Raw genomic sequence first — 19,427 nt, 5'->3', positions numbered from 1 at the left:
TTCCTTCAGTATCAAAGCACATCTTGTTAACTGAGCTAACAAGGAAAGATCCAACCTTCTCTCTTGTGTGAGAAGTGAACCTTAGTGCACATCTGCCCCCAGCAACACTGCTGAGGTTTCAGCCATTTGCTAAAAAACAAGTCTAAAAAAAGGATGTTCTGAACAGCAGCTTAACATCCTATATTGTGCAAAAGCTGCATTAGAGACTCCGACAAACAAAAATAGGCTAAAATAGAAAAGGGCAGAAATCCAGGAAAGAAAAAGGCTGAACATCAAAATTCTATTCTTTTTCTTCTCTTCCACCGCATGTGAAAGAAAAATTTCTTCCCTGTGGCTAAGGCTGCCAGCCTGGGTAAAGTGGTGGCTTCTCCCACCAAGCTCACTCAACAGCTCACTTGACTTAGCATCTCTTAATTTCTTTTGAAAAAGTATGGTGTGTTTCATTTACATGAAATAATCAGTGACCCTGGACAGCAGCTCTCCAGGGTGTTAAGTAAAGAGATTTAACCACAGAGCACTGTCATATCCTCAGTTTTGGGGATCACAGCCTGATACTCATTATAGCCCTTGGTGAAACCACCTCAGGGGTGAAGCCCCAGGCAGCTCCCTAGTACCTCAAGTCTTAAGCAATAACTCTCAATCACAGCTGCAAAGACAAAAAAATAATCTGGAAATCCACTAAAGCTTCCTGAGCTCCACTGCTTCCTGCAGCCCTCACTGTGCAGGGAGGAAGGAATGGGTTTGTGGCTTATTAAGGGAAAGAGACAAAGCCCTGGGCATTCATGCAGCAGAGATGATGATGAGGTGCCAGTGGTGGTGAGGGACTGAACCAGAGGTTAGAGAAGCAGGAAATAGAAACTGATTGTTAGTTACTAACAGTGATTTCTGCTGTGCACTGCGGGCAGCGCTGCCCTCTTACCGCCTCCTGAGACTGCGATTTACTCATGATTGTGAGCAGAGTTTGTAACAGCACGTCCAGGAGGCTCTCCACCATCATCTCAACCTCCTCCACGACATCTCCCTCCTACAGCAAGTGGTGAGCAAACACACAGTTAGGAACTGGAGAGCTGGAACTGGTAAAGACAGCTCTGCTGAGTGAGCCATACCAGGCTCCCTGGGACAGAGAGCTCTGGAACAGGCTCACAGAAGTACAGTCAAATTCCTCATTGGGCCCAGATCCTGTTGTTCTGTCAGAGTGTGTGTGTGTTACCTGGACAGTCTCTGATGGAAACATTCAGGGTCACAGCCATAAAGGTTAGTCTTTAATCAAAGGTCTAGAACACAACAGGAGCAGATTATGTTCAGGAACCTTTACTCCATGGCAGTATTATTTTAGCTTATTTCCATGATGCCTTTCATCTCATTCTTTTCACACAGAACCTTGACTTGTAATTGGAAATACACATATTGGTATGAATTATATTTAGCACCGTGAGCTTCCTACTTTAGTCAGGTGGGGAAACTTCACCACCCCCTCTTTGTGAGCATTGCTTCACATGATCCAGTTACCATTTGAGATCAGAGTATTATGACCGTCAAAGCTGGGTGTTGAAACTCAGCAGCAATTTCCAGAAGTAAGTGGGAATTCATTGATTGGATAATTTTAGAGTATTCTTTTAATGTGAACCACAAAGTGCTAGTTACTGTCTCTTGCAGAACTACAAGTCCTTGAGCTGTGTAGAACTTTTAAACTCCACTGACATCCAAGTTCTGGGCTTGCATGAAGAAAATTAAACAGTGTCAAAGCTGGGTGTATGTGATTCCCTGCTCCCAACAGCAAGCACAGTCTGTAATCAGGATGCTCTGAGTCACACACAGAGCCAGACCCTCATTTCAGATGCTCTCCTGCTGACAGCACAATCTTGTTTTTAAAAGGTTCTTTGAAAAACCTGTATTAACCTATAAACCTATACAACCTTCATTTTGCTAAATCAGAGGTGCAAATAAAAAATTAAAACCACGTAGCAGATTTACCAAAGAACTGGTCTTGATTATGGAGAAGATACTACTGAGGATCCCAGAGCAGATAAGCAGCTCCTTCTGCTGTCGTAGGTGAAGGTGAATGTGGTGAAGGACCACAGGCAGCAGGATGCGCCGGGACTCTGGATGAAGGAAAATCATTACAAATGTAAGGAAAGAAAATATTTACAAACAATGCCAATGGATGGTTTTGACAAAATTCTGTGGTGTTATTCTCACCTTGTACTGAGTACAATAATTTAAGTGCACTAACTTGAGGTCCTCGCTACAGGAAAGAAAAACCCAGTGGAGCTTTCTATCTTCCACTTTTACCTTCATAATTTCTTTCATTCAGACCTTCATGTATGAAATACACTCACAGTCTTCAGCCATCTTCCACTGAGTTCTTAAAGATTTTTTAAAAAATTCTGTTTTAAAGTATATGTAAGCAATAATATAAGTATATTTAAGAAAAATTTTAAGAATTAAAGAGTTACTAAAGTAACTTTACAGTTGAGCTAAAGAAATACTAAAGTTACAACATAAAGATTAAAGATACTTTAAAGGCATGTGGTGGGTTTCTCACAAGACTATCCCCCCTGCTTCTCAGGCATAAGCTGGCTGGAAAGGAGATTTTCTTCCTGTCCATGGTAAGAACAATGTGAAATGTAAAGTGAGATTTGTCAGTTTTAAAAATTAACTAATTTTTTAATGTATGTTAATCAACTTTTAGTAACTACAATTTATCTATGATGGATTGATAAACATTTCCTACCACAGTGAAACTTGTAAAGTATTTGTATTGAACAGTTAACAGAATTACTGAATATTCTGAGCTGGGACAAACAAGGATCACGGAATCCAACTCTGAAGTGAAAGCCCTTGGGAAAAGAGGGATCAAACCCACAATGTTGGTTTTATTAGCACCCTGCTCCAACCAACCGAGCGAATGAATGCATTTATCAATGACGCTGCCAAGAGAGACAGTGACCAACATTACCGGCATTCAGCAGGAATTGTTCCCAACAGAGGCACTGCAGAAGCCCCCTCAGGCCAGCTCACCTGAGAAGGAGAAGAGGCGGCTGTCGACCGTGCGGGCGATGGACTGGAGCTTGACCACGTCCATGGACTGGCCGATGTGCACCGTGCTGGGCATGCTGCCCAGCGTGCCCCGCACGAACTCCGCCACCTCCTGCACCGTGAACATCTGCAGCAGCTCGTCAAAGATGGCGGGGAACGAGTTCAGCAGGGCAGCCTGCGGGGACAGGAGCGGCTCAGCACCTGCAGCTCCCCACCTGCATCCGTGCAGAGAGGTGGCAACAACAGGAACACTCAACTAGGGTCTGCACAAAGCTACTACAGACTGTGCTAGGGCTGGTGGTCATGGCTGGTGGTACCTGGAGCTCAGAGTGAACGAGTCACATGTAGCATAGAAAAATCAAGTGCTGCTGCAATAGTGAATCTTAGGATAAGTAGAGCACATAGATACAGCTTCAAAAAGCTGTATTTTAGGAGACAGCTTATAAAACAGAAGAAAAATTGAGATATCAGACAAGTTAGTCCATTTTTGTTGATTTACTTTTTTCAGTTAATACAACACTTGCTTCTGATTAGGGAGTTCTATACCAACTGTTAGTACTAAGCAACTACCTAAGACAGTTAAAACTCTTCAGAAAATATTCTGAAGTGAAGAACCTGCTGACAGACCCTTAACCAGCTCTGCCATGTGACATTCCAGGATTTCTGCAGCAGGGGTGGGGTGTGAGTCCATGTGAAAGAGGCATCACATCATGCGAGTGTGCATGTGATTCTTGCAGTAGCAGATATTTCCAGTAAGCTGGAGCTATCCTTGAAAGTGCTTCTTGAAGTTCAGAAATGGTTCAACACAACAGCAACAAAAATCCCTTCACGTCTTATTTCCTATTCTCCAATTAATTTTTTCACAGGAGTAGTAAATTCCATGCATCAGCCTGTGCTCAAGTTCTGCACATTTGGTGTCCTATCAAACAACTGCCACCACCTCTAATGTTTTAAAATTCTTCCATTCCTCCACATCCTACCCAAGCTTCACACCTGCTTCCTCATTGTAACTATTTTAATTCCTAGATGGTTGTTTTCTTGAGCCAGCCTCACCTCCACTCTTCCCTTCCTGCCATTGCCACCTCCCTTCCCTGAAGTTCTCCACACAAACCCCTCTCAGTGTTTTCCTGCACCAGCTCAGATTTATCAGACTTCACTGCAGATCTCTGTTCAGCTTTGTCCTTCCAGAGTCTCACCACTGTCAGTATTTCCTTTTCCTCAGAGATTTTTTTGTTTTCTCATTGCATAAACATTTCTTTATCTCTTCCATACTGACATGACTCTTCTAATCCATATAATCCCAGCCTCCTTTTTTGCCAGGTCTTTTTTCCTTCAACAGTGAAATCTATTTAATAGTATTTGAGCAAAATCAAGTTATTTTTACAACTAACTTGGTAGAGCTCATTAAATTATTTTGAATATAAGTTTACCTCCTTCTTCTACTTGTTCTCTCTCAAAATCTTGTTTTGTTACAATCAATTCAGATTACACAAACCCCCACAAGGCCTCCTGGGTGTTGTCACCTATTTGTTCCTGCATATCTACAATGTACTAACAAAATATTTAAGTATAAATTGTTTCCTAGCTCCTGGTACTCTTGGAAGGCAGTAACAGCACAAATCCAGTCACTGTCTTTATCTTTGGGATAATACAAGTGAAATTACAGTATTGGCTCAACAAATCCTTACAGGAGTTTTCCTAAACTTTCTGTTACTTTTAAAGCAGAAGGATTTCTGTATAACCCCCAGCAATCCAAGGGTAAGCATGGGATTTCTTCAGGAAGATTTGGAGCTGTCCTGAGGCAACATCATTTCAACAGTTCTTTGAAAGGTCCCATTATTGCTCAACACCCTAAAATATGCTGGAGCATTAGTCATGTCAAACTAATTGCCTGGGAGGAAGGAAATCAGTTTTAATCTCATTGCTGGAAAAAAACCTCAAGATACTGAGATCTCTCAGTTATCTTGGAGAAGAGGACAAGTGTGAGGGAAATTGTGTGCCAGGGCCTCGAGCATTTCTGTGGGTATTTAACTATTGTCCAGATTTCCAGAAGTAATAATCAAATAAGAAACAAATGCTTGGCTACCCTGAACAATTTGATTTATATAATCTTGTGTACACCCTCAGTACTGTCTTTTTGGTGTGTGGATGCCATAAACTGATCCATGAATAACTGAAATATTCCACATCTCCAAGTTTTAAAGTACCGGCCACTTCAACATCACACTCTAGTTTATATGCAGGAAAAGAGTGTTTGGGGTAGGGAAAGGAGATTAACTGGGAACATCCACAATGAAACACTTGAGCAGTCCTGGGGATCATTACTTACAGAATTAAATGTCGGCCTGGTTGTGCCCCCACCTTTTTGTGGGGCACCTGTCCCGGCTCCGCTCGCCTGCCCTCCAGGCTGGGGGGCCTACGGGGCAAGGGGGTCAGGGGGCAACACAGTGGCAAGGGGGAAACAAAAAGTAAACTTTTCAAAGATTCAACAAGGACAGGCTTTACAAATTACAAAAGTCCAAAGTAAGAAATACCATAGTGAAAGGAGAAAAAAAATTAAGAAGAGAAACAAAGAAAAAAAAGGAAAATTCCCCATCCTCAAAGTGACTCTCCCTCTCTATTTGGGACCAACACAACTGGAAAACATTCAGCAGATACTGTTTCCATTCACCATCACTTGGTCTGCAAAATTCTGTGCACTGATTGCTCTTGTTCCTGGCTCATCTTATTATACCCACTAATGGGTGATTAAATAAAACATTAGAGCAGCTGTTCTCAAATCTTTCAGAGCATCTCCTTAAGAAAGGGATCACTCCACTGGCAGCTTCCTGAACCAGCAGAGTCACTGCTTGGCTGCAATGTTCACAGCAGCTGCTTCTTGGGCAAAATACAGCAGGTGTTCCAAACACCTGTAATTCTGCATTAGTGATTACAAACCACCTTCACATTAACCAGGGAGCTCTGGGTGCTCCATTCTGACATTCTCTGAGCAGAGGCATCAAACAGGATGTTTGACATTTAAAATTTAAATGCAGCAGTATGTAATGCAGTACAGAGGTCTTTAAAACTGAGCCCAAAACTCAGCAGCATCCTTATTTACTTGGAGTATTGTCTTCAGCCCACATGGAATCTTCATGAAGTCCCCTGGGCCATATTTAATGATGCATTAAATATGAGTATGGGCAGCCCAACATGTTTGTGGTCAGGCTGCACATGATTCTGACTGTAATTTTAGCACATGCTGGAATTGTTTACCTGAGTGCAAATACATCAGTTGAACTTTTCACTGTGATGCTGCTGTGACCATAAGTATTAGTTTGAGGTACTATAATGAAGGATTTAGAAATTCTTGAGGCCAACTGTTGCATACAAGTAGAGATATTATAAAAGAAAGGCCGTATAAAATCAGGCCTTGCTCTGCTAAATTAGCACCTGGCCTGTTATTTCTTCTAAGTGCAGCTAGCTAACTTCCCATGTGAAAAATCATAAGAATGAAAGCAGTTAACACAACAAGCTATTCTGGTAAGAAAACCATTTGCACCTGTTTTAAACAAGAATTCTGTCTCATAAGAATCAGTGAAGAAAATATGGAAACTAACCAAATATAGAGAGATTTGACAGGCATACACCCTAGCTATCACCCACCAATAAACTGAGTGTCAGTGTATTGCTGACCAGTTAGGTTTAACACAATGCCTTCTGATATTTCCTATAAATATGAACTATGTGAATAAAGGCTTTTCCTGCATGAAGAAACTGAGTCCCATCTGCTCTGTTGCAACAGCCAACCATAGGAATGAGGGAGACTTGAAAACACAGTTTACTTTTGTGAAGAACAAAAATTGCATTCTCATGTGAGAAGTCACTTCCTCCTAGAGCGCCCCCAGTCCAGCTCACCTGTGCAAATCCACTGTCTAATGCCATTAATGGGTGTCTTGTTTTCCAGCATCAGCAGCTTGTTAGGAGGGAACACTGACCTGCATTTCACCCCCATGTGCCCACACCTCCTACCCGTGCAGGAACAGCTGCCTTGTGGTTTGCCAGTGGGAGTGTAGGAAATAGCAAACCTGTGTGAAGATGAGAGTCTCAGAGCTCCTGCTGTCCAAGCTGAGCACAAATCTGATGGACTGGAAAAGCTCCTGGATGCTGGAGCGGAACTGCTCCTCCTCCATTCCACAAGTAGCTCTGGAGTAAAGGATCCGAGATTGGACAATGAACTTGAAAAGATATTCCAAGGCCTTAAGGAGCAGGAGAGGAAGGAGATCAAGGCAGAGAAAAAGAGAGAAAGAAAAATAAAGGAGCTTTAAAGAGAGCCAGGAAAGACTTTACATGCATAATAACTAAATTCTTGAGCTTTAGAAAGGAGAATGAAAAACAGGCTTTATAAGTTACATAATTCAGTTGAGGAAGAACTACTCTTACCAAGTACCCACTCTCAACCAATAATCTTTTTTACCTGCATGTGCCACTAGCAGAAAAAGTATGCATTTACATCAAAGGAGACAAATCTGAGTTACATCATTTGAGGAAAACTCTGGTCAAGGTATGAAACTTCTGGTTTTCTCATGACTTGGCACAATGAAGTGTCTGAAGAAGCTGTTCTGTTTTCTTTCAAAATTTTGTAATGGCATTATATAGAACTGCATTGATTTGGCAGCAGTGACCATGAAGAAAACACATTGTTCTGAGCAGCTGTAACAAGTCACTGTCCTATCAACAGTTCTGAGACACCAGCCCAGCAAGGTGACACTTCACACACCTCCTTGATACTGGCTGTGCACAACTGGCTGTGCCAGAGTGTACCAAATATCAGGGACATCACTCCTGCTGTTAGTGCTTAACAGGATTCACCAGCAAAGCAGGATTGATAGAAGACATAATTCATATTTTGATGATATCCTCAAAAGCCAGCACAGGAAAACAACAGGCTGGAGATTCAGCAATCAGGCTGTACAGAAACCTTACTAATATTAGTAATTTTTCACTGTATTCCATGGAAATACAGTCATATTAGTTAGAAATTTTTCACTGTATTCCATGGAAATACAGTAATATTAGTTAGTAATATTTCACTGTATTCCATGGAAAATGCTCGTCTCACTTCAATGCTGGGAAACTGGAAGTTAATTCAAATACAAGTTTTGCTCCCAAGAGATATTTTTGCACCCATAAGAGTCCCTCACTGAACCACCACACAATATGCACAAGTATGCAATGCTATGTTGTAAGCTGTAGAATGCCACAGGTTTAAGGATATAGAAAGGGAATGTGAAATTCCTCATCAAGTCACCATGGATTTCAAAATGCCATTGACTCTTACAGCCTCCCCCCCCAGAAATTATGGCAATGTTGGTAATTAGCAGTTATTATTTATACTTCTGTACTAAACCATCTCTCAGTGAAGTTTCCTTACACCAAGGAAGTTGATCAGGAAATATCAGCTGTGTTCCTGGCTCCAGACAAGACAAAGGCCAGTTGGTCCCAGTCAGCTCTCCAAGGCTGACAGCCCTGTGCCAACACCAAACCCAGCACATGCAGTGCTCATAGGAGCTGCTTTAGGCCTTCAGTACACACAACCATGATTCTCATCTGAAGGCTCCTAACTTCAATGTGAGGATGAGGTTTCGCAGTGAACAGAGCATTTGTGTGTGAACCTCCATAATTCCCCATGGAAGGTGAGACAGCAGGGCTCAGAGCACTGCACTTCCTTAGCACAGACAGTGAGCCCACACAGGCAGTGAACCAAGGAGTTCCCAGTGTTTGCACACGTGGCTGGGATGCTAAAAACACAAACCAAGTCTTGGCAGCACAAGTCAGCACCAGGACTAACTTTGGCTCTTGCTACCTACAGCATCACAAATATGATGTGAATTTGTGACTGAAGACATACAAGTGCACTGAGATAAATTCCCAGCCTTCAGTGATGTTTGGCATGATATAAAAGATCAGTGTCAAATTAAAGTAGGTCCCTTACAAACACAGTCTGTGTGCACGCTCATGTAACAAGTGAGCACCTCTGCCCTGTGACCAGCAGGGAAGACTCAGGGAAAACCTCCTGAGGGAGAAAAGCCCTTGCTGTTGGTTCCCTAATCGAGGCAAAACCCACTTATAGTTCTGCTGGAAGATAACTGAAGCTGGAAGGGCATTTCCTTGACACAGTTCCTTAGTTCTTAATTTCCTCAGGGACAGCAAAACTGGCTGTGGAGCCATTCATGGACACTTGGTTACAGAAATCCCCTGCGAGGCACAGGCAGCTGTTCCTGGATGGAGCTTTTGTGGAGCTTTGTATAGGGCACAATAAAGGAGCATGATGCTGTGTTCTAGGTAGAAATGTCCTTTCAGTTATAGCTTCTCCAAGTTGCACAGGAGGTTTTGAGAATTAAGAGCAGTCTTGAGGGAGGTAAGAAATTTTAGAAGTCCTCTAGAACTCTCTTTGCTACTGCCAGGGTTGGAAATCAGAATCCTATGAGACATCTGCATGTCCATGATAAATGTACATGAGCAGCCAGGAGTTGTAAGAGTGCAGAGTATTTCAGCACCAGCTTTAGGGCACTACACTGAACAGGTAATTCAGGGGAAAAGGGATACAGAGCTATCCTGTTTTCTCAGTCAAAGAACTTCTAATGCAAGGAGTGTGGTGAACAATCAAAGACCACAGAAATCCCCAACAGTAGAATCGGGTACTAGTAATGACACATTAGCAATGATAATGTCTCTGGTACAAACTTTCTCCAAATGCCTGAAATACAATCTGGAAACAAAGAGGGAAATCAATCACTTCACTGTAATGGGAGAAGACCTGAATTTGGGCCTGCAAGAGATACCTGCAAAGGCAACTGTCTGAATAAGATGTGACAGCAGCGTGGGTGGCAGAGGATGTGCTGTCAGGTCTGCACAAACTCTGCTGGTAATTTTAATTCCTGTGCTTGGAAAGGCTTGGGCTGTCAGGTCTGCAAACTGACCTCCCTCACAGAGGGAACAGCCACATTCCAGGCCAGCACTTGAGAGCCTGAGTAAGCAAAGAGCTGCCTTGGAGGCCGACACACAAGGTACCATATTCACAAACTGACTTCCCTAACCCCAGCTGCTGAAAGACATTCCAGCATTCCTGTCATTACTATTTCCAAACAGGACTGCTGAGGTTCAACAAATGCAGATCACATAGGGACAATATCCTACATCTCTATTTGCTGCACTGCTTAAAGCACTAATGAGTGATTTGAGAGGCAAGAAAACCTCTTCGAAGTCATTCCAGCTGGAGATCATCTTCTCATCTCATAACTTTAACAGCTTTTTTCTCAATTAAAAAAGGGAAGATAATGATAGGAAAAAAAAAGAGAGAAAGTTCCAAACTCCTTGAAAAGGATCTTTGCCCTATTTTTACCATTCCATATGAATCTGTGGTTGAAGATTGCAAAGAAGATGTTCCTAAGCATGTCAATATCTACAAAGCCAAAGTGAGCACTGCTGTAATGCCCTTTGTATTATCTGAATAGGATCCTAGCAGGGGATCTGGAAAGTGAGAGGATGACATTGGCAGTGTCCTTCACCTGGAAGAGGTTGCACCTATTTGAACTGACAAGTGATGAAATCCAAGTGCTGATCACTGCCACTGCTTCCAGTTCTCCAAGTGCCCAGACTCAGGTGTTAGGACACCAGCCCCCTTGGAGGCAGGTGGGCATTCACTCAAAGAAAAACATCTTCCTGCAAATGTTGGCATCTTGTATTTGTGCCTTGACACACTGACTTCCAGGCTTACACATGGTTAAATGAATATTTATCCTCTGTAATAGCACCAAAACATTCCTGGTGTTTCTCACAGCTGTGCCTCCCTGGGACATCATGCTCCTATCACAGAACAATAGGTCAGGTCCTGTGCTACTTCTGAGGATTTTCCATCCAAGATTTCCATCCACTCATTTATCTGCTGCTTAAAATACTCCAGGACTTCAACCCGTGCTACAATGGAGCTGTGTCACAGCCAGAAATGAAGAGCGAAACTTTGATCCATAGCACCCATGCCTGATACACTCAAATCTACTGCTGCTTGGAGGGCAAGGGGTAGCCCACATCAATGGAGTATTTATGCACTGGATAAAAGGCCATGGATCTAAGTCCCATTTAAGTTCTCCACAGGGTTGCAAAAGGGCTTAAAGGGACTTAATTCTTTCAATTTTTTCAGCACAAGAATGAATCTCCCCCTAAAACTAAAACTGTGGCTATATATAAAAAAACCTGGTTAAGCAATTCTAGGAAACCAGTGCCACACGACCCTTGATTCCATTTGCAGCTTTCCCAGCCCTTCTGTGTCCCAGAGGAGCAGGCAGCAGTGCCCATTGGATACCTACTCTCATTGCCTCCTGGATGTGGTCCTGGCGCACGAGCTCGGCCGAGCGGTCCATGTACCACTTCAGACAGCGGATCAGCTCCCTGGGGAACAGGAACAGCAGCTTCAGCACCACTTCTGACAGTCAGCAGACATCCTGGCTTTAGGGACAGATCTCTAAACCAGTCTCATTTCACTTTATTTCAGTGGTCAGTTACAGCTGTCCTTGATACTGAATTTACATTTATTTAAGTTTCAAAACCAGAAAATTATTTCTTCTGTGTAATTGACTTGGACCATGAGGAACACTGAGAGCACATAAAAAAGGTGTTGTTAGAAAGACAGCTTTGATAAAGGCACGGTTCTAAGACCAAAATATACATTTGTTTTAATAAGAGATCCCAGCTCTCATCTTAGTAAGAAGCTTTTAGAAACTGAGATCACAAAGAAAATACCTGCATCTATTTTGCTAAGTACACGAGACCATCTGGACTAACTTACAAAGCTGTATTAAACCCATGTTTTATTTCAGACATCTGAAAGAGGTGCTAATTAACACAAAGCAGAACACCTTTTTACCCTCTGAACACAACTATGCCTTCCAGTGTTGTATATTATCTATGGGTCTCTATCTATGGGTTTCTACCATTGATAAGAGTATTTTTTACATTTATTTTAATTACACAAAAATGTGAATTGCTTAAAAGAATCAAAAGAAATTATTAGCTGTTTTTTATAGTTTACTGTGGCCAAAGATAGAATATACTCAAATATACAAAAGCAATGGTCTAAAAGAAAAACCAACAACCTGAAGGGTTACTGTTAATGCTTTCAAAAGGTCTGTCTTATTCTCTGATGCAAGACTCTTTTGAATACCAGGAAATAAGGCAGAATCATCAAAGTGACAATGACATTTAAATTTCTGATCTACTGAAATGAAACTGTAACCAAATAGAACATCTTCTGTGAATATCTGTCTACTTTGGAAGTTACAATTAGTTCTCTTAGCTTTCACACAAGTCATGTATCCCAACATTCTTAAGATGAGGAATGCACATGCTCTTGGGAGCTCATTTGTATAGACTACAGACTGACAATGAGTTGTTGCTGAGTGTCTCTTCAGCTAAAAGAAAAAAAGAAAAGAAAGATTTGCCAGGCCAGAAGGGAAGGAGAAATGCCCAACCATGCTCAGTCACTGGTGACATTTGGCAGCTTTTCCCTGCAGCTGTGCTGGAAAACTTCCAGGTGAGTAGTTCTACTTTTGGGGACACTGCTGCCAGAAAGGTCATGATGGTGGCACCATTCCCAAGCTTGGTGATGCCACCTCTCAGAGGGAGGAACACAAGACCTACTTGTAAGCCAGAGCTCCTGCAAAGTGCTTCTGGATGTAGGTGTCCATCACGGGGCGGAAGTGGAAGTACTTGCTGTCACGGAGCAGGTTGATGATGAACACCTGGGGACATGGAGAAGGGAACCCAACTCAAGGAGCTGCCAAGTGACTACAAACAAGTGACCCAAGGTAAGGAGCATGCAAATACAGGAGCTGCTTTGAGCAGTCACTGTTGTTTGAACAGGTATTATTGGTTGCTTTTCCCACATGACAGTGAATAGTGCTGCCCCTGCATGTGCTGAGGTCAGCCTGCCCTCCTCAGCCAAGATCATTACAGAAAGCATGGCTGGACCAGCCGAGTATTTCATATCTGACAGAAGTCCAGTGACTAGTAACATGATCATAAGAAACTTAAAACTCACTGAGCATGAGGTAAATAATCCAGCAGCTTACCAGAGACTGAAAGACCAACAGACCATATTTCTCTGTGTTGTCATCCAAAACTACAAACAACGTGTCCAGAATATCTTGTAGGAACTAAAACAACATAAACAAGGAAATTTAAATTGTATTCAAAAGGTTATTTCTCCCCTGCTTTAATTAGTTCATATATGTTAATATCGTTGTAAAACACTTGGCAAGGATAAATCACTTCAGGTTCATCCATATGATGTGATAGATTTTAATTTGATTTTACAAAGACAAATTTTTCTCTTTATTCTGCAAGGAATATTTTCAAACAAAAGTGACAGAAAACCAAAAAATAAGAAATATGTACTCTATACCTGATTTTTAATTTTGACTGAGTGTTCCTCTCACTTTAAGCTGACTGGAAGTGCTGCCTGACACCAGTGGCAAAGAACTTGCTCTCATTCTCAAATCATTGGAGTCTCAGGTACTGTTCAGCATCAGATCTGAGGCTGGGCAGTACATTAAATTATGTTTAATATTGAAATTTTTGTTAAATGAGAGAAAGTAAAGCTTTTCTAACAAGCATTAATTGGGGCAAGTTACATGTTGCCAATTGCTTCTTTCACCCTTAACTCCACAGCTTGTTGAGCACTGACAGTTCAGTGATTCTCTTTCTGAAAGCACAGTCTCCAAAAGGATGACTGTGAAGGAGAGTGCTGGAGATTGTTAACTGCACACTCTCTCATGATTTTTTAATCTATTCTACTTAAATTTCTGATGTGGACAACAAGAAATAAATTATAACAATTTATGAAGTCCCTGAAATGATAAAATGTCTTTTATTCTGAATTATTACATTCTGTTCTTCATATCCCAGTGCCAAATGACAGCTGATTTATGGGGAGAATCAATTACTTCTCCCCATGAAATAATTCAATCCATATCTTTCTTCTTCTTTCTCTATAAAAACCAGATACTTGTACTGCCCTACAAATGAGGTGTACAAAACATGACATTCTTGAAGAATTCCAGTATAAATGGGATTTGTGCTGCCCTGTTACTGTTACCAAGTTATCACAAAGAGTAACATTCATAACAGATATGGCAGCACTCAAATGAGTTACAGTGAAGTGGCTTTAATGATAAACTCCTTATTATGTGATAGGATTTTTCTTCAGCTTCTTCTCCTTGCTTGTTTGTGTTAGAAATCAGCTTTTACTTCCAGATTTATAGAAATAAATCCTAGAGAAAGTTCCCAGCACACCTAAGATTATCAGGAACGAACTTTGTTTTGCTGGGACTACAAGTATTCAAAGGCACTTGGAAGTTCTGGGCCCTAAGGAAGCTCAGACAACACCAGATTATCATGGAGAGCAGCAGTGGCTACAAAACCTGGTGAAATGATGAGCTGGCAGCCAGAAGACTGGTGCACTGCTGGCTGGATGCAGCAGAGAGCCTCTGCCAGGGGCTGTGTCTGCACAGCAGCTGTGTGGGACTGCAGACTGCAACGACTGGTGCTGAGGAGCCAGCACGTGTGGCTGAGAGAATCTGAGCAAGGATTAGCTCTGCTTTGATCCCACAGACCGACTGTGCACTGATTCTCAAGGGTATCTTCCTGTCCAGTTTCACATGATAATAAAATCCCAATTCATACAGGGTGGAAATTCACAGTGTGAATCAAAAAGCACTGTGAGAGGGAGCCTTCAGAAGTGGCCTGCAGGTCTGAACTCAGTGCCTATCACAGATACATCCAAAGGCTGTTATTTCATGTAGTACCTTAACAATCTCCTCGCCACTGACATGTCTCAGTCTTCCCAGAATATCCATCACTCGATCTGGGTAAGCTTTCCATTTGAGCAGGGCAAGCAGATCCACTGCAGAGAGAGGAAGGAAGAGCTAGAACCACACACAGAGGGAAGAAAGGCAGCCCCAGACCCATCAGAGATTCACCACTTTGCACTTCACCTCTGGATGCAGACCACACTTCTTGGGAAATGACAGGTGTATATATATAATGGAAAACAGGAAGTACAATATGGAGTGAGTCAATACTGCCAATGGAGAAAGGAATGGCGGGATGGAAAAGGGCTTTGCAAAGAGTAAAGGCTGCATTTTTCCCCGTGTGACTTGACACTGCACTGTGGACAATCCACTCCTGTTTGCTTGTGCTTTAGGGACGTTGCTGTAAAAAAAAAAAATCTTACTGAGCCACTCTGTCAAAGCCAAGCAAAACAAACTCTGGATTGTGTAGAAGTGCTAACAGTGAATGTTTTTTCTCTCTTTCCTAATTCCTGCTGCCTTGGACAGTCTGAGGGATCAGCAACTCACCATTTTGGGTCAGTTTGGTAGAAGAGAGCTGTGTGGAGACTGAGAAGGACTCTTTGGTGCTGCGCTGGAAGATGAGGCTGGAGGGGATGTTGGGGCAGCCGTTGTAATCCTCCTTGCAGCAGGGCAGCCCCAGGTAGAGCGCGTGGTTGTTGAACGTGCTGTTCTCATCACACTGCAGGGACAGCACAAGGGATGCAGTTGCACCTTGTCCATCTCATCCCACACACCCAGAGCCTGTCAGCAGTTCCCCAACAGTGCCTGTGTTGGGATTTTTGTGGGTGCACACCAACATTTCTAAGGAAAAGCTGTGCTCAGGACCCTGGACACACCCAGAAGAGACCCAGCTCTACAGAGTGATCTCCAAACCACTGCCTCCTTAGAACTCACCAGATCTTCCAGTTGTAAAATTAGTGCTGCTGCCTGAAAATTGTACTGAACAAATAAACCCAGGTGAATCAGCAGGAAGGAAAAACCCCAAAGCCCAAATCTCTTGCTGCAGGGCTGCCAAGCTGTGGCACTGCAGCACGAGACATTTGAATCCAGCACAATGTCATCTTGCAAAGGCACAGAGCAATGCCTCAGGCTGGTAGAAGTGCTGAATGCTCACGAACACCAGCGTGTTTGAAGGCAAAATGGATGGGATTAATAGCAGATAAATCATTATCACCAGGATGGAAAAGGTAAGCTGCACCTAGAATAGAAGGCTCTAGCCAAACCATGTGATTCTGAATGTATAAAATTTTGAAACTACTATTAATCTGTTCCTCACAAACTTCTAATAAGGGGGAGATGGATAATGTAATGACCATTAGTCATTTAAGTAATGAAGTAGAGATGAGCAGTGAAAAGTCTGCAGAGAACTGGTACCTTATAAACATAAAGCTCATGGATATCATCTGACAAGGTCGTGCCATCATCTCTCATCAATGGGGTGAATGCAAAACCAAAGAGCTTCTTTTCTCCCTTGTCTTTTGCTGCAGCAAGAGATAGAAAGAAGGAATTGTATTTGTGCATACCCTGTCAATATATACAAGATTACTCACCAACTTCTCCACATGCCTAAAAGAAAACAAGCTACATAACAACTTTTCTAATTCCAATATATTTTTTCTGACAAGCTTCAAATCAAACACAGACATGCCAAACATAGCAAAATCTAAACTGTTTATCCTGCAAAGAAAACATGTAGAAAACAACAAAAGAACAGCAGGAACAAACATCTACAAAGTGCTTTACCCTGCACTGATTGTTCACCATGTTTTCAGTGTGCTGTTTGATAAATTCAGCACAAGGTGGCTTAGCAGAGCCCCTTCAGTGTATGTCAGGCTGGCCTCCCTTTGCTGCTCCCACCCAGTGCCAGCCTCATGCAGCTCTGGCTGGGCCTGGAGGAGCCCTTTGGGTTGCCCGCGTGCGGCACTCACTGGAGCAGTGGCGGAACTCGAAGCGCAGGTGGGAGCCGCGGAAGCGGTCGATGGGGATGGGCAGTTTGATGATCTCGCCCCAGCGCGGGCTGTTGTTGTGGTACAGCACGAAGGAGTGGTAGGCGCTGCGGCTCGGCTCGCCCGAGCCCAGGCTGATGCAGTCCTGCCACCAAAGGAAACAGCACCATTGAACACAGCACATCAGCACCCAGGGGGCATTTACTCAGCCAGTGATAACCTTGATATAATTCATGACTTTCTGTAGACATAAAGGAGCCAGCAGCAGAAATTCAGACACAATGAAATGTGAACTTTTAGGAGATCTTGAAATTTTGTTTTGGGTCAAAGGGTGAACTAAGAGACCTGTGCTACTGGATGAATCCCAGTATCTTAAGCTTTTATTTAAGCTAAGTTTTCCATCAAGTACTGAGTAGATACAATAAACACCTAAGTCCAAATAAATAAAATTGAGTCCAAAAAATAGGACACAATAGGACCAGCACTTGTAATATTAGCTTTCTGTGAAAAGATCCTTTAACCAGATTTCTGCTTCAGTATCTCAGTTCAGAAGTGATAAGTGACCTTTCCAAGCTCTTTACAAATATTCATCTTTCAAAACTACAACTATCCAGCCTCACCAAGTATCCCAGAAACTTCTAATCAAGTTACTTCCTCAGTGGTAAGCAAAGAATTACTGTGTTAACACTCATCACCTAAAAACATAATTGGATCTAAATTTCTTCAGATATAACAAACTCAGAGATCTTGCCCAATCTGTGCCTTTACAATAATACAGATGAAGAAAAACATGAACTGATATTGTTCAAAAAATAAAAAAAATTCCTAAAATCTTGAAGTCTTGAAAAAAGGACAGTAAAAGGTCTTTTGTGATGAAGACATGGAGCAGGAAGCCCATTTTTTACATATGAGCACTAACCCATGCTCTAGACCCAGCACTGACAAAGAGATGCAGGAGATACAACATCTCTCAAAACCAAGCAGAAAAAAGACAGCTTGGAGATTCTTCACTTTCAGCATGTCCAAGGATAATGAATCCAGGAAGAAACAAGCTAAACAGACCAAGAATAACACATGTAATATAAATTCTGATGTAAAAACCCCCCATGGAACAGTATGATGACAAGAACTGCTACTGGTCATTTCCCCAAGGCATCTCTAAATTCTAACCCAAGAAAATACCAGAAATGTTGATTTTTTAAATCTGTAACCATCTGACTGCCCAGTCAAGAACATCCCATTAACCAGACCCAGTTAATTCAACCTCTGGCAATAATCTGCTGGCTTTGAGAAAGTTAAGAATTTGTGAAGGAGCCCAAAAGGGAAGAAATGCTCTCTGGAATTCTGGGATTCAATGCAAGGACAGCCTACATTGACAGGGACTCACTGCAAAGGCTCTGATCCAAACTGAGTGACTGAAGGCTGAACTTACACAGCTCAGTCCTCTCAAATAATCCTCAGCAACCACATGGGATGAGCCACAACCCCACATTTTTTGAATACAGCAGCAAGAACTCAGTGATGCAGATAACAACAGGTTAGAAGAGAGCAGTGCCAGCAACCCAGAACACCTCTAAGATCCCAGTTCTGTTCTGTACAAGAGTAAATGGTTGGGCTTCAACACAGCAATTCCAAAACCTCATTCTGCATCAGGCTCAAAGGAGCAAACAAAACAGTATTTCTATTTTCTCTACAAGGTACAGTAAAAATTCAAATTTTAATGTGAGCTTTTTTTGTCCCATCAAGAAGCCACCTGCTCTGGCTGACAAACTGCCAGTCTTTGAATAGAGTTGCATGCTGTGAACTTCAAATAAATCAATAGTGTCTCCTTCTGGTTGTTAACTTAGCTCCCATGCAGTTATACTACAATCTATTGTCTGAGGAGGGCAGACTGGTAAATCTTTAATTCTAAATTGTGATCTGCAAAATACAAACATCAGACTAATCTCCAGACACCTGGTGACCCTGAGACCCAAATATGCAGGGGAATTAGAGGGCAGAGGCAGGGAAGGAAAGCTAAACTAGAAAACCAATCAGGAAATCTCTATTGTTAAAGGTGTGCCTTGCAATTCATAGGCTATTCCTGCTACTGGAATAGAAAGAAGAGAGAAAGGTGTCAAAGGATTTTTTTAATATTTTTCAGCCTATATTGAAAGATACTAACAATTGAGTAAGACCATTTTGAGAAGGAAATATTCATTTTCATTTTAAACAGCACTACATTCTGGAGGTAATTTCACTCCTTTCAGTAGGACTATTTCTGTATCAAGATACACTCAGCAGCAATGAGGAGCTGAGAAAATTCTCATTAATGCTGTGCATGGTTCTGCTAAAGGCTTCACAAAGGCACAATTCAGATTTGGGTTGTGCTACTGGTTGGGACAAGTTTAGGATTTTACTCTAATATCAGATGAAAACTCTGGCCACTTCCCCATGCTGTGTAACTGCACACAGTGTCTCTGTTGGCAGCTCTGCTCCAGAAAGGCCATGGGGCAGGGATGGTGGAGGGGATTCCAGCCAGGAGCAGCAGCCAGTGCTCCAGGGTCAGTGAACT

At 42.3% G+C, this 19,427-nt stretch overlaps 1 protein-coding gene across 8 annotated transcripts in view; it reads right to left on the bottom strand.

Moving 5' to 3' along the window:
- DOCK3 (dedicator of cytokinesis 3) overlaps window positions 1-19,427 on the bottom strand; it is a 185,598-nt gene that overhangs the window by 48,451 nt on the left and 117,720 nt on the right. For all 8 annotated transcript variants that reach the window (XM_066558288.1, XM_066558290.1, XM_066558291.1 and 5 more), the window contains exons 16-26: window positions 16,856-17,018; window positions 16,302-16,408; window positions 15,435-15,606; window positions 14,883-14,980; window positions 13,149-13,232; window positions 12,718-12,818; window positions 11,388-11,469; window positions 7,107-7,277; window positions 3,022-3,214; window positions 1,975-2,102; window positions 878-1,024 (exon numbers count right to left, since the gene is read on the bottom strand). In XM_066558288.1, the coding sequence (XP_066414385.1) occupies window positions 878-1,024; window positions 1,975-2,102; window positions 3,022-3,214; window positions 7,107-7,277; window positions 11,388-11,469; window positions 12,718-12,818; window positions 13,149-13,232; window positions 14,883-14,980; window positions 15,435-15,606; window positions 16,302-16,408; window positions 16,856-17,018 (1,446 nt within the window). The remainder of the gene's footprint in view (window positions 1-877; window positions 1,025-1,974; window positions 2,103-3,021; window positions 3,215-7,106; window positions 7,278-11,387; window positions 11,470-12,717; window positions 12,819-13,148; window positions 13,233-14,882; window positions 14,981-15,434; window positions 15,607-16,301; window positions 16,409-16,855; window positions 17,019-19,427) is intronic.

Source organism: Molothrus aeneus, chromosome 12 (genome assembly GCF_037042795.1).
Source record: "Molothrus aeneus isolate 106 chromosome 12, BPBGC_Maene_1.0, whole genome shotgun sequence".
Taxonomy (NCBI): Eukaryota; Metazoa; Chordata; class Aves; order Passeriformes; family Icteridae; genus Molothrus; species Molothrus aeneus.
This window is presented reverse-complemented; position numbering and strand designations above follow the sequence as displayed.